A 20,001-nucleotide genomic window follows, 5' to 3' on the forward strand; every position below is an offset into this window, starting at 1 on the left:
TCTCCTTCCCCTTCCTTCCCCCCTTCCCAAGACAGCAAGTAATCTAATATAGGTTATATATGTATAACCACATTAAACATATGTCTGCATTAATCATGCTATGAGAGAAGAATCACAGCAAAAAGGAAAAACCTGAAAAAAGAAAAACAACAATAACAAAAACAATAGAAATAGTATGGTTCGATCTGCATCTAGATTTCACAGTTTTTTTTTCTGGATTTGGAGAGCATTTTCCATCATGAGTCCTTTGGAACTATCTTGGACTATTGCATTGCTGAGAAGAATCAAGTCTATCACAGTTGATCAACATATAATGTTGTTGATACTGTGTACAATGTTGTCCTGGTTCTGCTCATCTCACTCAGCATCAGTTCATGTAAGTCCTTCCAGGTTTCTCTTAAATCTGCCTGCTCATCATTTCTTATAGCACAATAGTATTCCATTACATTCATATACCACAACTTGTTCAGTCATTCCACAATTGTTGGGCAACCCCTCAATTTCCAATTCCTTGCCATCACAAAAAGAGCAGCTATAAATATTTTTGTATATGTGGGTCCTTTTCCTTTTTCCATGATCTCCCTGGGAAAAAGACCTAATAGTGGTATTGCTCAGTCAAAGAGTATGCACAGCTTTATAGCCCTTTGGGCATAGTTTCAAACTTCTCTCCAGAATGGTTGGATCAGTTCACAGCCCCACCAACAATGCATTAGTGTTCCAATTTTCCCACAACTTCTCCAACATTTATTATTTTCCTTTTTTGTCATATGAGCTAATCTGATAGGTGTCAGGTGGTACCTCAGAGTTGTTTTAATTTGCATTTCTCTAATCAATAGTGATTTAGAGCATTTTTTCATATGGCAATAGATAGCTTTGATTTCTTCATCATAAAACTGCCCACACAGTTGATGATTAAGCTATATTTATTGAATTCAATTGCATTTTTCCTCTTCTGCCATTCCCCAATAACATTTCTTGTTTCAAATTCATGTGATTTCATTATACCACCATGAACTCACTGTTAGTCTTCAGATCACCCTTACACCTTCTTCAATGGCTCTAACACTTGGAGTAAAGTCATACTCATGGTTGGGCAGTTGGGTGGTGCAGTGGATAGAGAAATGGACCTAGAATCAGGAAGACCAGGGTTAAAATGTAGCTTCAGACACTAGCTAGGTGATATTGGTCAAGTCATTGGACCCTATTTGCCTCAGTTTCCCCATCTATAAAATCAACTGGAGAAGGAAATGGCAAACCACTCAAATATCTTTGCCAAGAAACCCCCAAGTGTGGTCAAGAAGAGTAAGACAAGACTGAACAACAAATACTCATAATTAACATGCCTTTCAGAGATTTTAGGACTTATGTCACAAAAGTTTCTAATATGCTTAGACCTTACTATGACTAACAAAGGCATTCCCTCCAAAGTCCTGAACTTTTTCATTTCCTTCCTGCAATATATTCTCCTCTCTTTTGACCGTCCTACTTAAATTAAATCCACACTTCACCCTTACTTTGAGCTTCTAGTTTCCTGACTACTCCCTATTCTCTCAAGGTATCTATTTGTCCAACTCTGGTTCCTTTTGCCTTCTCTCTAGTCTTGACCCCATGATCACAGGATCCTAGTATGTATTCAATTTAACAATGCTCTTCTGACATTGCCCTGTTTCATTGGTGTCCTCTTCTGAAATTCTTTCTGTGATATTTCCTTTCTTTTCTTTTTTTTTCCATATCATTATCACTAACCATCTACCTCCCTCCTCAATTATTTTAAATTAGAAGCCCTCACTTGTGACAAATAAATGTAATCAAGTAAAAACAATTTCATGTAGTAGTTGTATCTGAAAATTCACATCTCATTCTTTATTTGTAATCTATCCCTTCCCTGCCTAGATGAAAATACTGAGAAAAACTGCCTGTTGGCACAGGCAAACCTGTCTCTCCCTTGCTCTGTGGCCAAATGATGACCTCTGGTGATATTTCTGGCCACTCAAAGCTCACAGAATCATAATCCATTCTGTTCTATCCCTACTACTCATTCACCTAAGATTAGAAATTCACAACATACACATAGAAGAAACAGAGGTAGCCAGGCATTCATGGCCATACAGAGGCCTGTGGAGGTGGGAAGATGAGGTAGTCACTTCTGCTAATGCTACTTCTCTCCCCTACCTGGAAGTCCATAGTATTTCTTTCTTCTCACTTGAAAGGAGAGATAGAGACAGAGAGAGAGAGAGACAGACAGACAGACAGACAGACACAGACACATACAGACAGAGGCAAAGACAGAGAGGCAGAGACAAAAATAGATTTTATGTGTTCATACTCTTTGTATGAACATTCACTTCCAATTTGGCAGCCAATTAAAAAGGCTTTTCATTACATTAAGCCAACTGAAAAGTATGATAAATGCTTGCAAGTGTTCTGAATGCGCACATCTGTCCCTCCACCATACACATGTGGAAGCAGGTGCAGCAAACCTTTGTGGAGATATGCATAATGGTCCAAGGATGGGTCTTCACAAAACAGTCTGCTCCCTGCCCCCTACAAATGTAATATGTTTGCAAACCTTAATAAGTTATGTAAACGCTAGCTGTTTTTATTTTAAGTCCTTAATGTGACATATATAGCGTCTAAAAACCTGTTCCCTTCCTACCTTTCCTGTTTTAAACCTTCCTCCACTCCACCTTCTCCATGAGCTGGCTGTGCTGGCCCTCTGCACTTCCTGGAACACTGTCCCTCCTCCTAGCCTGGAATGCTCTCTCCTTCCTCCCTTCTGCTTCTCAGAATCCCTGGTTTCCTACAAGAGTAGGGTCAAAGGAGCAGCTAGGTGGCGCAGTGGATAGAACACTGGCCCTGGATTCAGGAGGACCTGAGTTCAAATATGACATCAGACACTTGACACTTAACTAGCTGTGTGACCTTGGGCAAGTCACTTAACCCTCATTGCCATGCCAAAAACAAACAAACAAACAAACAAAAAATAAACCAATAATAAAAAAAAGACTAGGGTCAAAGACACTTCCTGTGGGAGGCCTTGCAGGTATCCCCTCCCCCCATCCCATTCCTCCAGGTCCCAGAGCTTTCTTCTCTAAGATTACCTCATAGGCTTCTATTTTTGTTTTACTTGCTATCTCCTCCCTCCGAATGTAAGCTCCTTGAAGGTGGTGTCTGGTTTTGCACTTCTTTGTGTCCCCAGTTCTTAGCAGAGTTCTGAGCAAATAGTAAACACCTAAAAAATGCTTGTTGGCAAAACTGTGCCTGATGAAGCTAACAGAGAGAGAGAAGCCTTCAGAGCAGAGGAGCTGATCTCACTAGGGAGCTCTGTGCCTTTGCTGGCCTCAAGTCTGTAAACATATGTGTGTGTGACCAGAGCTCAGGGGCTGAGGTTTTCTCAACTCAGTCCTGACTACAACTCACAGAAGATTAGCCCCAGCATGGAGGAAACTGTGGCTGGACTAATTCTAAGAGGGTTCTGCACTTCCCAGACCGCCTGTACTTTCCCCCACCCAGCATGCCCCTTCCTCCTGTTATCTACAAAAGACAGTGTAAGCCACACTGAGGGGGCCAGCTGAGAGAAGCAAGTCTTAGCTGGGGACTGAGGAACCCTGGCTGTGAGCTCTACTCTCTAGAGATGCTTTGGAAAGTTTTCACTCCCCTTCTCTTCCTTATCATGCTTCAGAACCAAGGTAATGGGTTACCAGAGGGGTGGATTAGGTATGCTGAGGAGCAGAGGGGTCCTATGGGAAGTAGAGAGCCACTACCAATGGAAAGCCTCCCCATCAATAGACTGCACTAGCTTCTGAGACATCCCTGCCAAGTAGACTGGGCATCAGGGTGGGAATGGAGCTGGGGTTGCAGGCTCACCAGTCTTGCCACCAACTCACTTAATGGTCTTAAACATAATCCTTAAACAGGATTCTGTTTCCTGGACCTCACTTTTCCTGACTGTGAAATACAGAGGACCATTCCTGACTGTGTGCAGTGGGTCTGGAATCAATAAGACCTGAGTTAAAATCTGGCCTCAGACACTTAATAGCTGTGTGACTTGGGGCAAGTTATTTAACCTTTGTCTGCTTCAGTTTCCTCAATTCTAAAATGAGGAAAACAGAAGTATCTACTTCACAGGATTGTTTCAAAGATCAAGTGCGATAATTTCAATGTCCTTAGCACAGTGCCTGGCACATAGTTTGTTGTTTTTCAGTGGTTTCAGTCATGTCCAACTCTTTATGACCTGATTTTGAGGTTTTCTTGGCAAATATACTGGAGTGGTTTGCCATGTCCTTCTTCAGCTCATTCTACAGTTGAGAAACCTAGGCAAACAGGGTTGTTACCCATCCAGGATAGTTACCACACAGCTGGTAAATATCTGTGAAAAGATTTGAACTCATAAATAAGAGTTTTCTAAGCTCCAAATCCGGTGATCTATCTACTTTACCACCCAAGCATATGTAACTTATATAAATATAGATAGAGAGATAGATATATTTGTGTGTATATATATGTATGTATATATGCATATGTATGTGTGTGTGTATATATATATATATACAATAATAATAACAATAATAATAATAATAACAATAATAATAGGTAACATTTATATATATATATATATATATATATATATATATATATATATATATAAATGTTACCTATTATTATTGTTATACTAGAAGCAACAAGGAGCCACCAAAGATTTTTGAGCAGGAGGGTAACATAGGCATACCTGTGTTTTGTATCATTTTGGAAACTCTTTTTAGGCTCTATTGAATTTGATGTAAACTTGAGCCAGGCTGAACAATTAAGAAACAACTAGGGCACAGTGGATGGAGCACCAGCCCTGGATTCAGGAGGACCTGAGTTCAAATCCAGCCTCAGACACTTAATACTTACTAGCTGTGTGACCCTGGGCAAGTCACTTAACCCCCATTTCCCAGCAAAGAAAGAAAGAAAGAAAGAAAGAAAGAAAGAAAGAAAGAAAGAAAGAAAGAAAGAAAGAAAGAAAGAAACTATTGCAGTGATCCAACGGGAAAGAAAATGAAGGCCTGAAGTAGAGTAGTGACTGGGCAAATAGAGGGGAAGGGATACAATTTGAGGTACGTTGTTGGGGTAGATAGTGTAAGCTTAGGTAAGTGATGGGATATGTGTACCGAGTGAAAATGAGAGGTCAGGGATGGCGCCCAGATTGAGACCTGTACCCCTGAAAGAATGGTGGTACCCTCAATAGAAATAAGGAGGTTTGGAGGACAGGCAAGTTTAGGTTGGGAAGAAGATAATAAGGTTTGTTTTGGACATGTTGATTTTAAGATGTCAGTGGGATAGCCAAGTGGAGAGGCCTAGAACAGAGTTGGGTGTGGGGTGGAAGTTCAAGGGAGAAAGACTTTAGGGGTAGGTATATAGATTTGGGGATCACCTATATGGAGCTGACAATAAGAATACATGGGAACTGATGAGATAAAAGGGAAAAGTATATTTAAAGTAGAGAGAGTGCCCAGAACAAAGCCCAGGGCTACACTTGTGTGAAGGGGACAAGATGTGTATGTAACAGAAAGGGAAATTGAGAAGGAATGGTCACCTATGAAGAATGAGGAGAGAGCCATATCACAGAAGCTAGGGGAGAAGAGAGTAAGTATCCAAGAGAATGGGACAGTATCATAAATACAAAGATGTTAAGAAGCATGAAGACCCAGATAAAAGGCATTGTCTTTAGAAGCTAAGAACTAGTTGGTTGGCACATGGATAGAATGGAATATTACAAATTGTCATTCATACTACATCTATTCCACCTGTGAGTTGGCAACCTTAGGTTATTCTTGATATCTCTCTCCTCTCCCTCTTTCTCCCCCTCTCTTTTTCTCATTCTCTCTCTCTCTCTTTGGTGAAGCAATTGGGGTTAAGTGATTTGCCCAGGGTCACACAGCTAGTAAGTGTCAAGTGTCTGAGGCCAGATTTGAACTCAGGTCCTCCTGAATCCAGGGCCAGTCTTCCATCCACTGCACCACCTAGCTGCCCCCCTCTTTCTCTCTCTCCCCTCCCTCCCTGTCTCTCTTTCTCCCTCCCTATACATGTATTTGTGTGTGTACATCTATATCTATATCTATATATGTATGCATATATCTTGCCAAATTTTGTTTCTATCTTTACATCTACTCTCCATTTTCATCACTCACTCAACTGCCACCTTAATCCATCAGGTGCTCATTTCTTCTTACCTGGACTATTACAATAACATCCTCATTGCTCTCCCTGCCTGTAGTTTTCTCACAGTTCAAACTACCCTCAACTGAACTGTCAAAATGACTTATCTAAAGTGCAATCTGACCATGTCATCCCCACTCCCTTGCTAAACTCCATTGGCTCCCTCTTCCCTCTAGGATGAGATGGAAACAGCTCTGTTTGGCATTTAAAGCTGACAGTGTAGACCCTTTGTACCTTTCTAGTCTTCTTACACTTGGCTTCCTTTTATACCTTCCTTCTTCAATTCAGCTGCATTGACGTGTCTGCCATTCCTCACACACACGAATCCATTTCCCATCTCTGTGCCTAATCTTTCGAATGCTCTCCTTCCTCGTCTCTGCCTCTTAGAAACCCTGACTTCCTTTAAGACTCAGTTCAAATGCCACCTTTCATATGAGGCCTTTACTGGTCCCTCCAGCTGACAGTCTTTAACTCTGATATTACCTTCTGTCTACTGTATGTCTTGTACATACCTATTTATTTGCATGTTGTTTCTGACATTAGAATACAAATTCCGGGGGGCAGCTAGGTGGCGCAGTGTATAAAGCACCAGCCCTGGATTCAGGAGGACCTGAGTTCAAATCCAGCCTCAGACACTTGACACTTACTAGCTGTGTGACCCTGGGCAAGTCACTTAACCCCCATTGCCCAGCAAAAGAAGAAGAAGAAGAAGAAGACAAACTCCTTGCATTTTTTGCCTTTCTTTGTGTTCCTATTCTTTGCACAGTGCTTAACGCATAGTGATCACTTACTAAAATGCTTGTGGGTAGCAGATGGCCTCAGTTTCCTCATCTGTAAAGTGAACTGGAAAAGGAGATGGCAAATCACTCCAGTAGTTTTGCCAGGAAAACCCCAAATGAGGTTATTTATGTAGAGGCTGACATGACTGAAACAACTGACCAATAGCAACAACAGTAATAAATACTTTTTGACTGTTTGACTTCCTGTGGAAGAATCTGTTGTAATTATTGCTCCAGATGCAAAATAAGTGAAAAGTAATTTTGTGGGGAAGATATTAGAATCTGAAGAAATTAGAGTTTCTTGTATAAGGAGGCACTGAAGCCAAACTTCTAAGGAAACTAGGAATTTTAAGATGTATAAGTAAAGAAGGAGTTCATTCTAGGCATATGGGTCTAGCAAGGAGGTGAGAGATGAAATATGCAGTGTGAGAAATTGGAAAGAGGGAAGTTTTCTGGATGGCAAAGGGTTTAAATGTCTGGAATGTATATAGTAAGACTAGAAAGGTATGGTAGAGCCAAGTTGTACAGTGCCTTAAATGATGGATTTTTATTTGATCCTAGAGGTATTATTGAGGCACTGGAATTTATTGAGTGGGAGAGTGTCATGTTCTGAAATGTGCTTTCGTAAAACCACTTTAAATAACTCTATGGAAGGATTAGAGTGGGGGAAAATATGACTGAGGGGCTCATTCATAGGCTATTTTTATAGTTCAAGTGAAAAATGACTTGCTTCTGAAAGTAGGATTGTAGTTTGAGTAAAGGAGAGATACTCAGACACGGTACTAAGGTCTGGGATACAAAGAAAGTCAAATAGACATGCAAATGACAATGTACATTTTATGTGTATATATACACATATCTATCTATCATCTATCTATCTATCTATCAATTGTAAATGGAAGGTAATGTCAGAGAGAAGGCATTTACTACTGGGAAAGACCTTCTGCAGAACTTGCCATTTGATCTGAGTCTTAAAGAAAGCTAGCAAAGTCAAGAGAGAGAAGTGATAAGGAAGAGTATTCCAGAACTGGGTAGCGAACAGTGGAAAGGTAGAGGATTAGGAGATGGAGTATTGTGTGAGGACCAGCAAGGAAGCCAGTTTGGCTGAACTGAAGAGTGTGTGGAGGGGAGTCTGATGTAAAAAGACTAGAAAGGTAGTGTGATAAAAATCCTGAGAGACAGAGTTTCTGGGTAATTAATAAACAATTTATTAATTAGGTTAGATAACAATCAATAAGTTGATGATCACTGGTCTCTCTTGACAACCTAAGACACCACCATGGAGGTCATAGAATGCTTACATACCTTTGGAAAAGTGAATGCCCCTCACAGGTAGAGATAGACCCTGATTGGTGAACAACAGTGAGTGGGCAGACTTTCAAATGAGGAGGTGGGCTGAAAGCCTTTAGCTCCTTCTGCTGAGAACATGGCTTGATGATGAGACTCAGCTTGATGATGAGACCAGTCAGAATTGTTGCCTTATTTTCTCTACCTTTGTTCAACAGCACACGTGTAGGAGCAAAAGTAATGCTTGTACAAACATGAGCTCTAGTCTAGATAAGTAAGAACTTCATGCAGTTCCATTAAGAATAAAATTAGGGGGGCAGTTAGGTGGTGCAGTAGATAAAGCACTGGCCCTGGATTCAGGAGGACCTGAGTTCAAATCCGGCCTCAGACACTTGACACTAGCTGTGTGACCCTGAGCAAGTCACTTAACCACCATTGCTGCCCCCCCCCCAAAAAAAACCCCACAACACAACAAAAACAAAACAAAACAAAACAAAAAAAGAATAAAGTTAGGCAGATTGGCTCATCTTTGGCAAAGGCTTAGAAATGCTGCCTATGCTGATAACACCAGAAAAGTGGGAAGTTGATGAATGGTTGTCTATTGGATCTGTGTTCTTTTCTCCTAGATCATAAACTCCTGGGGTAGAGCCATTCTTCACAGCTCTGCACCTAACCAGAATTTAGTGTATGATTTGTTTGGGGGAGGACAAAAGGGAAAGCAAGGGAGGGAAGTCTATACTAATGCTGCATTGAGCCTGTCCTATGAACATACATATCGACCTTCCTTTTGGGGGGTTATCTGTCCAATGTAATTTCCTTTGGGATAAAATCAACCAGCTTTTGCACTCAAAGCTAATGATTTCTACTCTCACTTCCTGGACTTTTCTCTCCTAGGAATATCATGTTTTGATAAGGAGACAAAGAACATATATGTCATAATGGGAAATGATATCAACTTACAACCAAAATGGAATCAGCAAGATTCAGGGAGTTGGCGTTTCATTTGGTTCGTGCAACTGTCTTCAACTCAGGAAAAATTTAGGATAGTGACTTGGACAAACAGGTCAGGGGTAAAATATGAAGCTGACCAATTTAAGGAAAGAGCTAATTTAGAAACTGATAACTTGTCCTTATACATTGGCTCAGTTCAGAAGAAAGACAGTGGCCTCTACCACATGGAAATCACTGGTTATTTAGGTGAAGTTTCTTGTTCTACACGCTTCCATGTTTCTGTGTTTGGTGAGTATCTATGATTACATTTTGCATCCTCCCCATCAGACTTGTAACACCTGTTTCACTCAGGCTAATATTAACAGAACTTTTGCTTCTAGATCCTGTCCAGGATCCACAGATTGAGGTGACTGGAGAGTCATGGAATAACACCTTGTGCAATGTGAACCTGTCCTGCTTTGTCCATGGAAACAGTGATTTGACATACATGTGGTACAAAGGGAAGGAGCAGATAAAACCCCCAGGGAAACATGGCCATGTAGAACTCCATATCCACCCCAAGAGCACTGAAAATTTCTATACTTGCAATGCCAGCAACCCAGCTAACTCACGGAGTCATACCATTAATCTTACTAGGGCATGTGATAGCCTTGTTTCTAGTCCAGCTCCAGGTAAGGAGAATACTTTCCTATAACAACAGGAGAAAAGAGGTTTCTTTACTAAAATCCCATGTCTTTTTTTTTTATCATGACAAAATTCTTTTAATGTTTTCCCCCTACTGTGAGGTAATTAGCTCAGGCAACTAATTTGTTACAGTAAAGAAGACAAGGTTATGGGTTTGCTCTCCTTTCCCTCCCTCTAGTAACAGTCTTTCTCTAGCTTTGTTTTCTATGTCACCCTCTAGGAAACTTTCTTTCTATATCTCAATTTCCTTATCTGTAAAAAGAGGAGTTTTGAGAAGCACTATGGCATAATGGATAGCATAGTGGTCTCAGAGTAAGAAAGACCTCGGTTCAAGTGTTGCCTCAAATACAATAACTGTATACATTTGGCAAGTCATTCAACTTCAGTGTCTCAATTTCCTCATCTGTAAAAATTAAATCTATGGCTTTTAATGTCTCTTTTAGCTCTAAATCTGTTATCCTTTCTTCCATGGCTCCAGACTACACCTCAAAAATTAGAGAGTCATCATGCAATTTTGTCCCCTTGGTTATAAGGAGGTTTGGGGTAGAATCTCTTCTCTGAGAAAAAGGCATACATGTCCTTCTGAGGATGTCAGTAACCCACCTTATAATCCCTAGAGGGAAATTGGCATGTTGAGCCAATGATCTTGAAAGGAGATGACATCTAAAATTATGAATCATGTCTGTGGTATCTTCAGAAAGAGAAAAAGAAATGCCTTATCTGTCCTACTCTGTTGAATTTTTCCAAAAGGAATTCTTAAAGGAAACCAGATTATGTCAAAATTCTAGCCTTGTTTTGCCAAACCAAGCAACTCAGGAAAGTAATCATATTGCTCTACTAAGAATTTCAAGTTTCAAGTATGATATGAAACATTCATTTGGGACTTTGAATTCATGCAATATGGACTGGTTGGAAAAACTTCCATGTATCCAGTCTTATGATAGGTACTGTGGGAGATGCAAAAACATATAATACATCATTCCTACCCTCATTGAATTTATAATCTCCTTCACTCATATCCAATTCACATAGAAGTCAAGACATCACCCACATAATATCACTGATCCTCTTTGAAAATGAAGGATGGGGGCAGCTAGATGGTGCAGTGGATAAAGCACCAGCCCTGTATTCAGGAGGACCTGAGTTCAAATCTGGCCTCAGACACGTGACACTTGCTAGTTGTGTGACCCTGGGCAAGTCACTTTACCCTCATTGCCCCACAAAACAAACAAACAAAAAAACACCTAGAAAATGAAGGGCAAACAACAACACCACAAATGAAACTGTTCAAATTATTACATGACAGAATCTGATCTAGTGTCAAGGTGAGTGAGTCAAGGTAATAAGCATTCTTTGAGTTTGGAGGAGAAAGAAATCAACATGGATTCTTTACAGGTGATGGAAAGTTGCTAACAGTTTTCAAGCCGAGAAGTTACATGATTAGACTTATTTAATAGGATGACTGTTTTGTCAGGTATATAAAGCTGTTAAAAAGTTTCTTTGGGCTGCTCAGTGAGAAGAAAACAAAGATTGTTCTGAACTTTTGAGACTCTGTGACTGGCACTACCCATCAATACAGAGATAATAGGTAAAGGGGAAAGATTCATGGAGGGTAAATGATGAATTTAGTTTTGGATGTGTTAAATTTAAGGAGTCAACAGTATATTTAGAAAGAGTTGTCAAATAGGCATTTGGAAATGTGGGGTGTTGCTCAGGCTAGAGATTAAGGCTTAAAAAATGTGGTCATCTTCATAATTGTGCAGTCATTTAAATCAGGAATGGAGCAACATAGAGAGAGAGAAGAAGGCCAAGGGAAGAGCTTTGGAGATCTCTTTTAGAAGTAAAGGATGAAGAAGATTGAGAAGGAACTTCAGACAGACAGAAGAACTAGGAAGGCAAGATGTCATGGAAGCCAAGGGCAGAGAGAATTTTCAGAAAGGTCATCAGCAGTGTCAAATGACAGAAAGGTCATTGAATTTGCCTAATAAGAATTGGTGATCTTGGAAAGAGTAATGTCAGTGGAGTGATGGGAATGGAAGCCAGACTCCAGGAAAGTGAGGAGTTTTAATTCCTGTTGATTTGTTGGGGGAGAAAAATAGAGAAACAGACTGCTCTTTCTGGAGGTTTAAAAGTGAATGTGGGGGCAGCTGGGTGGTGCAGTGGATAGAGCACTGGCCCTGGATTCAGAAGGACATGAGTTCAAATCCGGCCTCAGACACTTAACACTTACTAGCTGTGTGACCCTCGGCAAGTCACTCAACCCTAATTGCCTCACCAAAAAAAAAAAAAAAAAAGTGAATGTGAAGGTCACAATAAGATTATAGCTTGAGGAGTAGCAATGCTAATGTAAGGATTTCTATTTTCTTTTTAGTTTCAAGTAAGTTTCAAAAATTTTTTTTTGTCTTGTTTTTGTTTTTATTTTTTAGTGAGGCAATTGGGGTTAAGTGACCTGCCCAGGGTCACACAGCTAGTAAGTGTAAAGTGTCTGAGGCTGGATTTGAACTCAGGTTCTCCTGAATCCAGGGCCAGTGCTTTATCCACTGCACCACCTAGCTGCCCCTTCAAATAAGTTTTTAAAAAAATTAATCTGCCCAACTATCCAACCCCCACACCTACATTTAGCAAATTAAAAAAAAAAGAAATTCAATACATGTATACATACTCTGGCAAAAGGGATCATTTTTAAAGGAAAGACTTGAGTGTGTTTGTATGCAGAGAGGAAGAGCTGAGTAGTGAGAGAGAAGCTGAAGATTAAAAGAAAAGCAGAGGGGGGCAGCTAGATGGAGCAGTGGATAAAAGCACTGGTCCTGGATTCAGGAAGACCTGAGTTCAAATCCAGCCTCAGACACTTGACACTTACTAGCTGTGTGACCCTGGGCAAGTCACTTAACCCCTGTCCCCTCCCTCCCCCAAATTAATTAATTAATTTTTAAAAAAAGAGAAGCAGAAGGAATGATCAATGGAGAAGGATCCTAGAAGACAAGGAGGTCATGAAATCAAGGGCATAAGTTACCCTCTTCAAGGAAGAGGACCATCTCATCCTCAACAGAGGGAGAGAGAAGAGAATAAGGGAATACATGGGAAAATGTTGGCATTTTGAAGAGAAAGGAAAATGTGAGAGCTCATGAAGAGGAGCCTCAGTCTTCCTTAGTAAAATAGGAGGAAAGAACATCTCTTTAAAAAACTGTGTATCGGGGGCAGCTAGATGGCGCAGTGGTTAAAGCACCGGCCCTGGAGTCAGGAGTACCTGAGTTCAAATCCAGCCTCAGACACTTGACACTTACTAGCTGTGTGACCGTGGGCAAGTCACTTAACCCCATTGCCTAAAACAAAACAAAACAAAAAAACTGTGTATCAGTGGAGGTTTGAAACAGTTGCTGTGGGGATGGTTATTAAGAGCAAATAAATGACAAATGGAAGCATTATCGTACAGTGGTGAGGAGTCAATTGAGATAAGATAGCATGAATTCTGCTGCATTGTGACTAGCTCAGGAGTCAGAGTTGTTGAAAGAGGTTTCTCTGAGTTGGAGATTGTCAGGGTGGCTATAAGGAGAGCAAGGAGGATAGATGACAATAATGCACCATTGAAATGGCTAATGAAGCAGTCAATATTGAAATATGAAGCATTGCCAGAATAGGGATGATGAACTGCTAGAACATAGAGGGAAGAATCAAAGGAGCTGGGATCACGGAAGTGAAGAACAGGTCCAGGAAGAATGAGGCAGTAGGAGTTGAAGGGATGATTGAACTGATAGGTGAGGGTATTATAAAGTTTATCCACATAAATATTGATATAATTGAGGATGATGGAAGGAGTTGAAGGAAAGGGAAGACTGTAGGTCAATTGCTGAAGTCAAGCAGTTATTGAGTGTCCGCTTTGATTATGGTGTTTTATTAAGAGCCATAAGGAATATGGAAAATATATTAGATGTGGTCCTTCCATTAAGGAGTTTGTGGTCTTTTGGGGAATAAAGATAAAGACCTAAACAATAGTGAATAACACACAATATGTGACTAAATTTTACTATGCCCCCCAGAAATAGTCGTCACTGACAGAGATCACTAAATGCTGAAGAAGTTAGAAAAACTTCATGGAGGTGGTGGGACTTGAAATGGTTAGGAGTTGGATGTTGTTGTTAAGTCATGTCCTACTCTTCATTGACCCCATTTATGGTTTTCTTGGCAAACATACTGGAGTTGTTTGCTATTTCCTTCTCCAGCTCATTTTATAGATGAGAAAACTGAGGCAAACAGAGTTTAAGTTATTTGCCCAGAGTCACACAGCTGGTAAATGTCTGAAACTGGATTTGAACTCAGGTCTTCTTGTCTCCAGGTCTGATATTCTATCTACTAGCTGCACTAGAAATTGGATAGAGAGAGGCAAAAGTGGAGGGCATTCCAGGTGAAGGGTCTGCCATAAGCAAAGGAATAGAGGTAGGAATGAGTATGAGGCAGTAGAGAGACCTGACAGACTACAGAGGAGGTACAGGTTAAAAGCTGCCACTGTAGCAGATGAAGGTCCATCCTTCAATTCTAATTTCTACGAAATGATACAGTGTGTCTTTTCAGAAGAGAGGAAAGTTGGGAGATGAGTGGGAAGTATAACAGCTGAGTCCCTATTCTTTCTGCCTTTCTCAGAATTGTGGTTGCTGCTGGTTTTGGGTTCCTCTGTGATTCCCCTGATCATTCTACTTCTCAGCATCCTTGTCTGCCTGTATATTAAAAGGAAGAGGAAAAGGAAGCAAATAGCAGGCAAGTGCAAAGACCCAAATCAGAGGCTGAGGAGACAGTTCTAGTTGAAAGAAGATTCTGATAACTCTAACAGCCCAGGTTCACAAGCAGCCTTGGAGGGAAATACTTGGGGTGGTTTTAAAAGATATAAACTGTATTCCATTCCCTTCTGCTGTCCCATAAACCTATGGACATATCTCTTACTTTAGTTCTGTCTTAGTGTATGATATCATACAAGACATCACCAATTTCTGGACACCTATCTCTACTCTCAGAAGCTCCTCCCACTGTTTTGGTGTTTACCTGCTTCCCAGGATCTACCCACTTCAAAAGACTGTTGTTAAAAAATGCTATGTTGATTTTAAAGGCTATACAAATGTGGTCGATGGCATCCTCGATGTCTTGAGAAATTACCTGTAATTCTTGATAGAAATTGCTCCATACTTGACTGCTAGTCCCATTGGAGAGATTGTCTGGTGAAGTTATGAGATTCTTTTCCCTGGAGATCTTTCTGAGAACTCATTCATTTGGATTAGTGAAATAAATGCAGGCCTTCAATGTAGCAGCAGCAGACTGGGGAGGGAAGGATAACTTTTGGAGTCCCCCGTTCAAGCTCAGGCATCTCTATTTTTTTTAAGGCATCTCTATTTTTTGCTTCTATTCTCCCACAGATACGAACTTGACGTTTTATCAGAAAGTTAGTCATGATAAGCCCAGGAGAAATCAGGTATGTCAGTCAAGGTATTGCAGGAGTAAATGTCTGGGATGTTCTATGGGACATGGCAACTTGCAGTAGGGCTTGGAGTGGCAGGAATGAAGGAGTTAGCATTGTCTTTCCAAACCTTATCATATCCTCCATAGACAACCACCTGACTATTGGTGTTTTGGTGATGAGAAGAGGAAGAAGGAAAAAATAGCAGGACAAGGGAAAGATGATAAGAAATTAAGGGGAGGCAGAGACAGAAACCTTGAAACATAGAATCTAGAATTGAATAGAACCTCAAAAGTCCAACCTCCTCATTTTATAGATGAAGAAATTGAGGCCCAGGGAGGTCATCAGTTGTCCAATTATGCAAAAGTAGGAAGTGTTGTAGTGATGCCCTGAACTCATTCTTCAGAGTTCATTCATTCATCATTCCATTCAGTTCTAGGGAAACCTCCGAGGGGTCAAAAGTAACTTTCTTTAATGCTATCAGCTTGAGCCAGTGCTTTCCCCCCATACACACAGCCATCAGTGAATGGTGCCCCAGTTCTATCCAATGCCAACAATCAGCTTTTCTTTTCTTTTCTTTTCTTTTCTTTTCTTTTCTTTTCTTTTCTTTTCTTTTCTTTTTTTTTTTTGCTGAGCAATGAGGGTTAAGTGACTTGCCCAGGGTCACACAGCTAGTAAGTGTCAAGTGTCTGAGGCCAGATTTGAACTCAGGTACTTCTGAATCCAGGGCCAGTGCTTTATCCACTGCGCCACCTAGCTGCCCCCCAACAATTAGCTTTTACAAAGGGATATTTACTTTCAAGGTGTAGCAAGTCCAGAAGTATCAACATTCCCTCCCAACACTTGGAGCTTTTATTCCCATGACATCTCTGTCCCTAGGGAGAGTGAACTAAGACTTAATACTACTACATAGCATTCACCACATCCACCAAATAGATTTCTTTTTTAAAAAATATTTTTAAAATTAATTTTTTCTCTTTTTTTTCCAAGTTCATTGATAAATGTGGCATGGCTGATTGGTAGATGACTCTGCCTTTATGGTACTGCTGGACTGGGCCAGGCAGGTTTCTTGGTGGTTTGCTCCTTGCCATTTGCCGCAAATGGCAAGTCCTTGGCGGACTTCAGCTCCCAGACTTTTGTGGCTCACTCTTCTGATGTTCCAAAATGCACAAGGTCATAGCCAGCTTCAATATTCTTCACTTAAAACAAGAAAGAATTCAAAATTCAAAGGAGAAAAACTGTATTTGTGGCACATGTCAGTCTCTGATCGGGAGGGCTTGAGGTCTCTCCCTTTACATCATTGTATCTTTTACTGGAAAAGTGATGAGACCAAAAAAAAAAAAAAAAAAAAAGCTGGAGTCCAAGAGCAAGACCCTGGCTGTTTCATGCCAGAACACATTTGGTTACACAGCCAATCAAGAGTTTGCATCCTCATCAGATGACTGGATGGCAAACCAGAACCAGTTAAGAGAAGGTCCATGCATGCTCCAAATTGGGGATCAGAGCACTTTTATTACCTACCATCATACTTTTCTGCAAAGAGTGTCCGTAATCTCTCTTTTTTGTTTTTTTGTTTTTGTTTTTAGTGAGGCAATTGGGGTTAAGTGACTTGCCCAGGGTCACACAGCTAGTAAGTGTTAAGTATCTGAGGCCAGATTTGAACTCAGGTACTCCTGAATCCAGGGCTGGTGCTCTATCCACTGTGCCACCTAGCTGCCCCGTAATCTCTTTCACATTGGGGATTGTATCACTCCCACTGAAGGTCAAAAGTGGTTTTTTTAATCCATTAGCTGTCCTTTTTCTTCCTGCACAACAGCAGCTACTTGGAGGTATTGGTGGTTCTAGAGTTCTCTTCCCCTTCTAGTTTCACTAATAAGAGAAATTCAGAGAAAAGACTTGGTCACTTCCCATTTACTATATGGGGGCCCAAGAAGCTCAGCCTTTGTTGAACTGGTATCTTACACTCAAGATGGTCAACCTTGGTGAGAAGGGACACTCTATTGTGCAACTCAATAGGTTTCCCCAAATATACAGTTTCTGAAAATGCCAGGAGAGGATTAGTGTCCTGGGTTTAGGTAGGTGCTGATAGTTATTTGGCAACTGGGGCATGGCACAGTGGATAGAGCACCGGCCCTGGAGTCAGGAGTACCTGAGTTCAAATCTGGCCTCAGACACTTAACACTTACTAGCTGTGTGACCCTGGGCAAGTCACTTAACCCCAATTGCCTCACTAAAAAAACCAAAAAGTTATTTGGCAACTAATGTTTGAAATCAGAGCTTCTAAGAAAGAAAAAGCATCTGTGTGTGTGTGTGTGTGTGTGTGTGTGTGTGTGTGTATGAGTTGCCCCAAACAGGAATCACTCAATGGCACTAAATGTCTATTCTTTCCTGAACTTCTAGGTGAGGCTCTTTTGGGGAGCCTAAGAGAGAACAAGGCCATTTCAAGTAGGAGCAGAGAATGGCTTATCAGAACTGAGGGAGAATCCCCTTAACTAGAGCTTGGACTATCTAAAAAATGGCAGCCTTCCTCTTCCTTCTTTATTTCCCAAATTGTCACATCCCCAACTGTGATATTTGGAATTCGAAAGTGTTAATTGGTTGTTGCTGTTGTCACCATTGTTGCCATAGTTTTCCTTCTCTTTTCCCTCCTTTGAATGACATCTTTGCTTCCAGCAGTTGAAGGCATCATCACACAGGAAGTCAGCAAGCATCTGCTCTCAACTCCAAGTAAAAACCACCATAGTCATATGATAGTTAGTCAGCTGTGACCTTTAAATACCATCTAGTACAGCTCTCTCATCTCACAGATGAGAAGCCTGAGTACTGGAGAAGTTTAATTACTAACCTAAAATCACAAAGGTGATAAGTAACTGAGGCAAGATTCAATCTTGGATGCTCTGACTCCAGAGCTATCTCCTGTTCAACTGTACCATCTTCTTCCTTACATAAAGATATTTTCCTAATTAGAGTAATAAAAATTTGATTAACTTAAGGGGATACTGATATTTTTTTTTGTTTTTTTTGTTTGTTTGTTTTTGCAGGACAATGAGGGTTAAGTGACTTGCCCAGGGTCACACAGCTAGTAAGTGTCAAGTGTCTGAGGCTGGATTTGAACTCAGGTCCTCCTGAATCCAAGGCCAGTGCTTTATCTGCTGCGCCACCTAGCTGCCCCATACTGATATTTTTAAAGAAAAATGAATCCCTTTAGAACAAATGTCCTTAACCTGTTTTGTGCCAGACCTTTCACAGTCTGGTGAAACCTCCCTCTTCAGAATTTTTTTTTTTTTGGTGAGGCAATTGGGGTTAAGTGACTTGCCCAGGGTCACACAGCTAGTAAGTGTTAAGTGTCTGAGGCTGGATTTGAACTCAGGTCCTTCTGACTCCAGGGCCAGTGCTTTATCCACTGTGCCACCTAGCTGCCCCTCAGAATTTTTTGAAATACTTTAAGGAAATATTAAAATTCAGTTAGAGGTAGTGAAAATAAACATAGGGGTTTTTTTACCCTCCAATTTCATAGACTCTTTGAAATTTAAGCACAAAGTCTACATTCCCAAGGTATATGAATTCCTGCTTTAGAACCAACAAACTAAAACCATTCTTATATAAGAGGTATGAGCTGCTTTGTTGCCTGACTTTTCTGTTCCTAACATAGTATATTCTAACTGCCACACTTGTCCCTAAATATATGGCTTAAAAGCCTCTCTTTTAGTGACATTAATGACCCCTTATATTTGCATAACTTAGATCTATATACTGCTTTACAAATATAAAGTACTATTTACATACATTTGAGAATCATGGAATTTGGAACCTCAGAATCAGAAATGTGCTCATGGAAATGTTTAACAATGTCCTGTCTAAAAAAAAAAAAAGATGAATGACACAACTTTAAGTTTAATGTACATTGTTAACATTTTCTCCATCGCTTTCTTACATCTACACAATCAACAGAACAATAAATCAAGTTCTGATTTATGACTCACAATTTCTGAATTGTCACATTGAAAATTTAACTGCAGTGGCTTACAAACCAGTACAGGCTGGTTCCAGTAAACCCCTATGAGTCAGAGGCTGCGTGGTCCAGCTTATGCCTGAAAAGGAAGCCCCTGTTCAATATCCCTGATGAGTAGCCATTCAACTTTTCCAAGGAGGCTTTCAGTGATGGGGAAACTCACTACCTCAAAACCTAATTTTTAGTAACTCCAGTTCTTAGGATATTTACCCCATATGTCAAACAAAAATCTACCTTTCTGCTCTTATTTCTCCCCTCTTGGGTGAAATGGAACAAATTGAATCTTTCCTCTACCTGGCAACACTTCAGATATTTCAAGACAGCTTGGGGCAGCTAGGTGGTGCAGTGGATAACCCACTGGTCCTGGATTCAGGAGGACCTGAGTTCAAATCTGGCTTCAGACACTTGACACTTACTAGCTGTATGACCCTGGACAAGTCACTTAACCCCAATTGCCTCACCAAAAAAAAAAAAAAAGGAAGAAAAAGACAGCTATCATGTCACCCATAAATCTTTTCTCCATGCTAAGCAGCACTAGCTCCTTTAATTGATTGTCTTGTGGCACTTCTCTAATCTTGGTAACCCTGCTCTGTATACCCTTCAGTTTACCACCAACCTTCCTAAACTGTAGTTTAGGAACTGAA

General features: G+C 40.5%; 1 protein-coding gene across 1 annotated transcript in view; it reads left to right on the plus strand.

Annotated features, from left to right (window-relative positions):
* The first annotated feature begins 3,580 nt into the window (after positions 1 to 3,580).
* The window catches only part of CD244 (CD244 molecule), a 33,223-nt gene continuing 16,802 nt past the window's right edge, over positions 3,581 to 20,001 (plus strand). Inside the window, exons 1-5 of the mRNA XM_043963199.1 lie at positions 3,581 to 3,689; positions 9,162 to 9,506; positions 9,599 to 9,889; positions 14,541 to 14,654; positions 15,305 to 15,360. Of these exons, the coding sequence (XP_043819134.1) occupies positions 3,635 to 3,689; positions 9,162 to 9,506; positions 9,599 to 9,889; positions 14,541 to 14,654; positions 15,305 to 15,360 (861 nt within the window). The 5' untranslated portion in view covers positions 3,581 to 3,634. The remainder of the gene's footprint in view (positions 3,690 to 9,161; positions 9,507 to 9,598; positions 9,890 to 14,540; positions 14,655 to 15,304; positions 15,361 to 20,001) is intronic.

Source organism: Dromiciops gliroides, chromosome 4 (assembly GCF_019393635.1).
Source record: "Dromiciops gliroides isolate mDroGli1 chromosome 4, mDroGli1.pri, whole genome shotgun sequence".
NCBI lineage: Eukaryota > Metazoa > Chordata > Mammalia > Microbiotheria > Microbiotheriidae > Dromiciops > Dromiciops gliroides.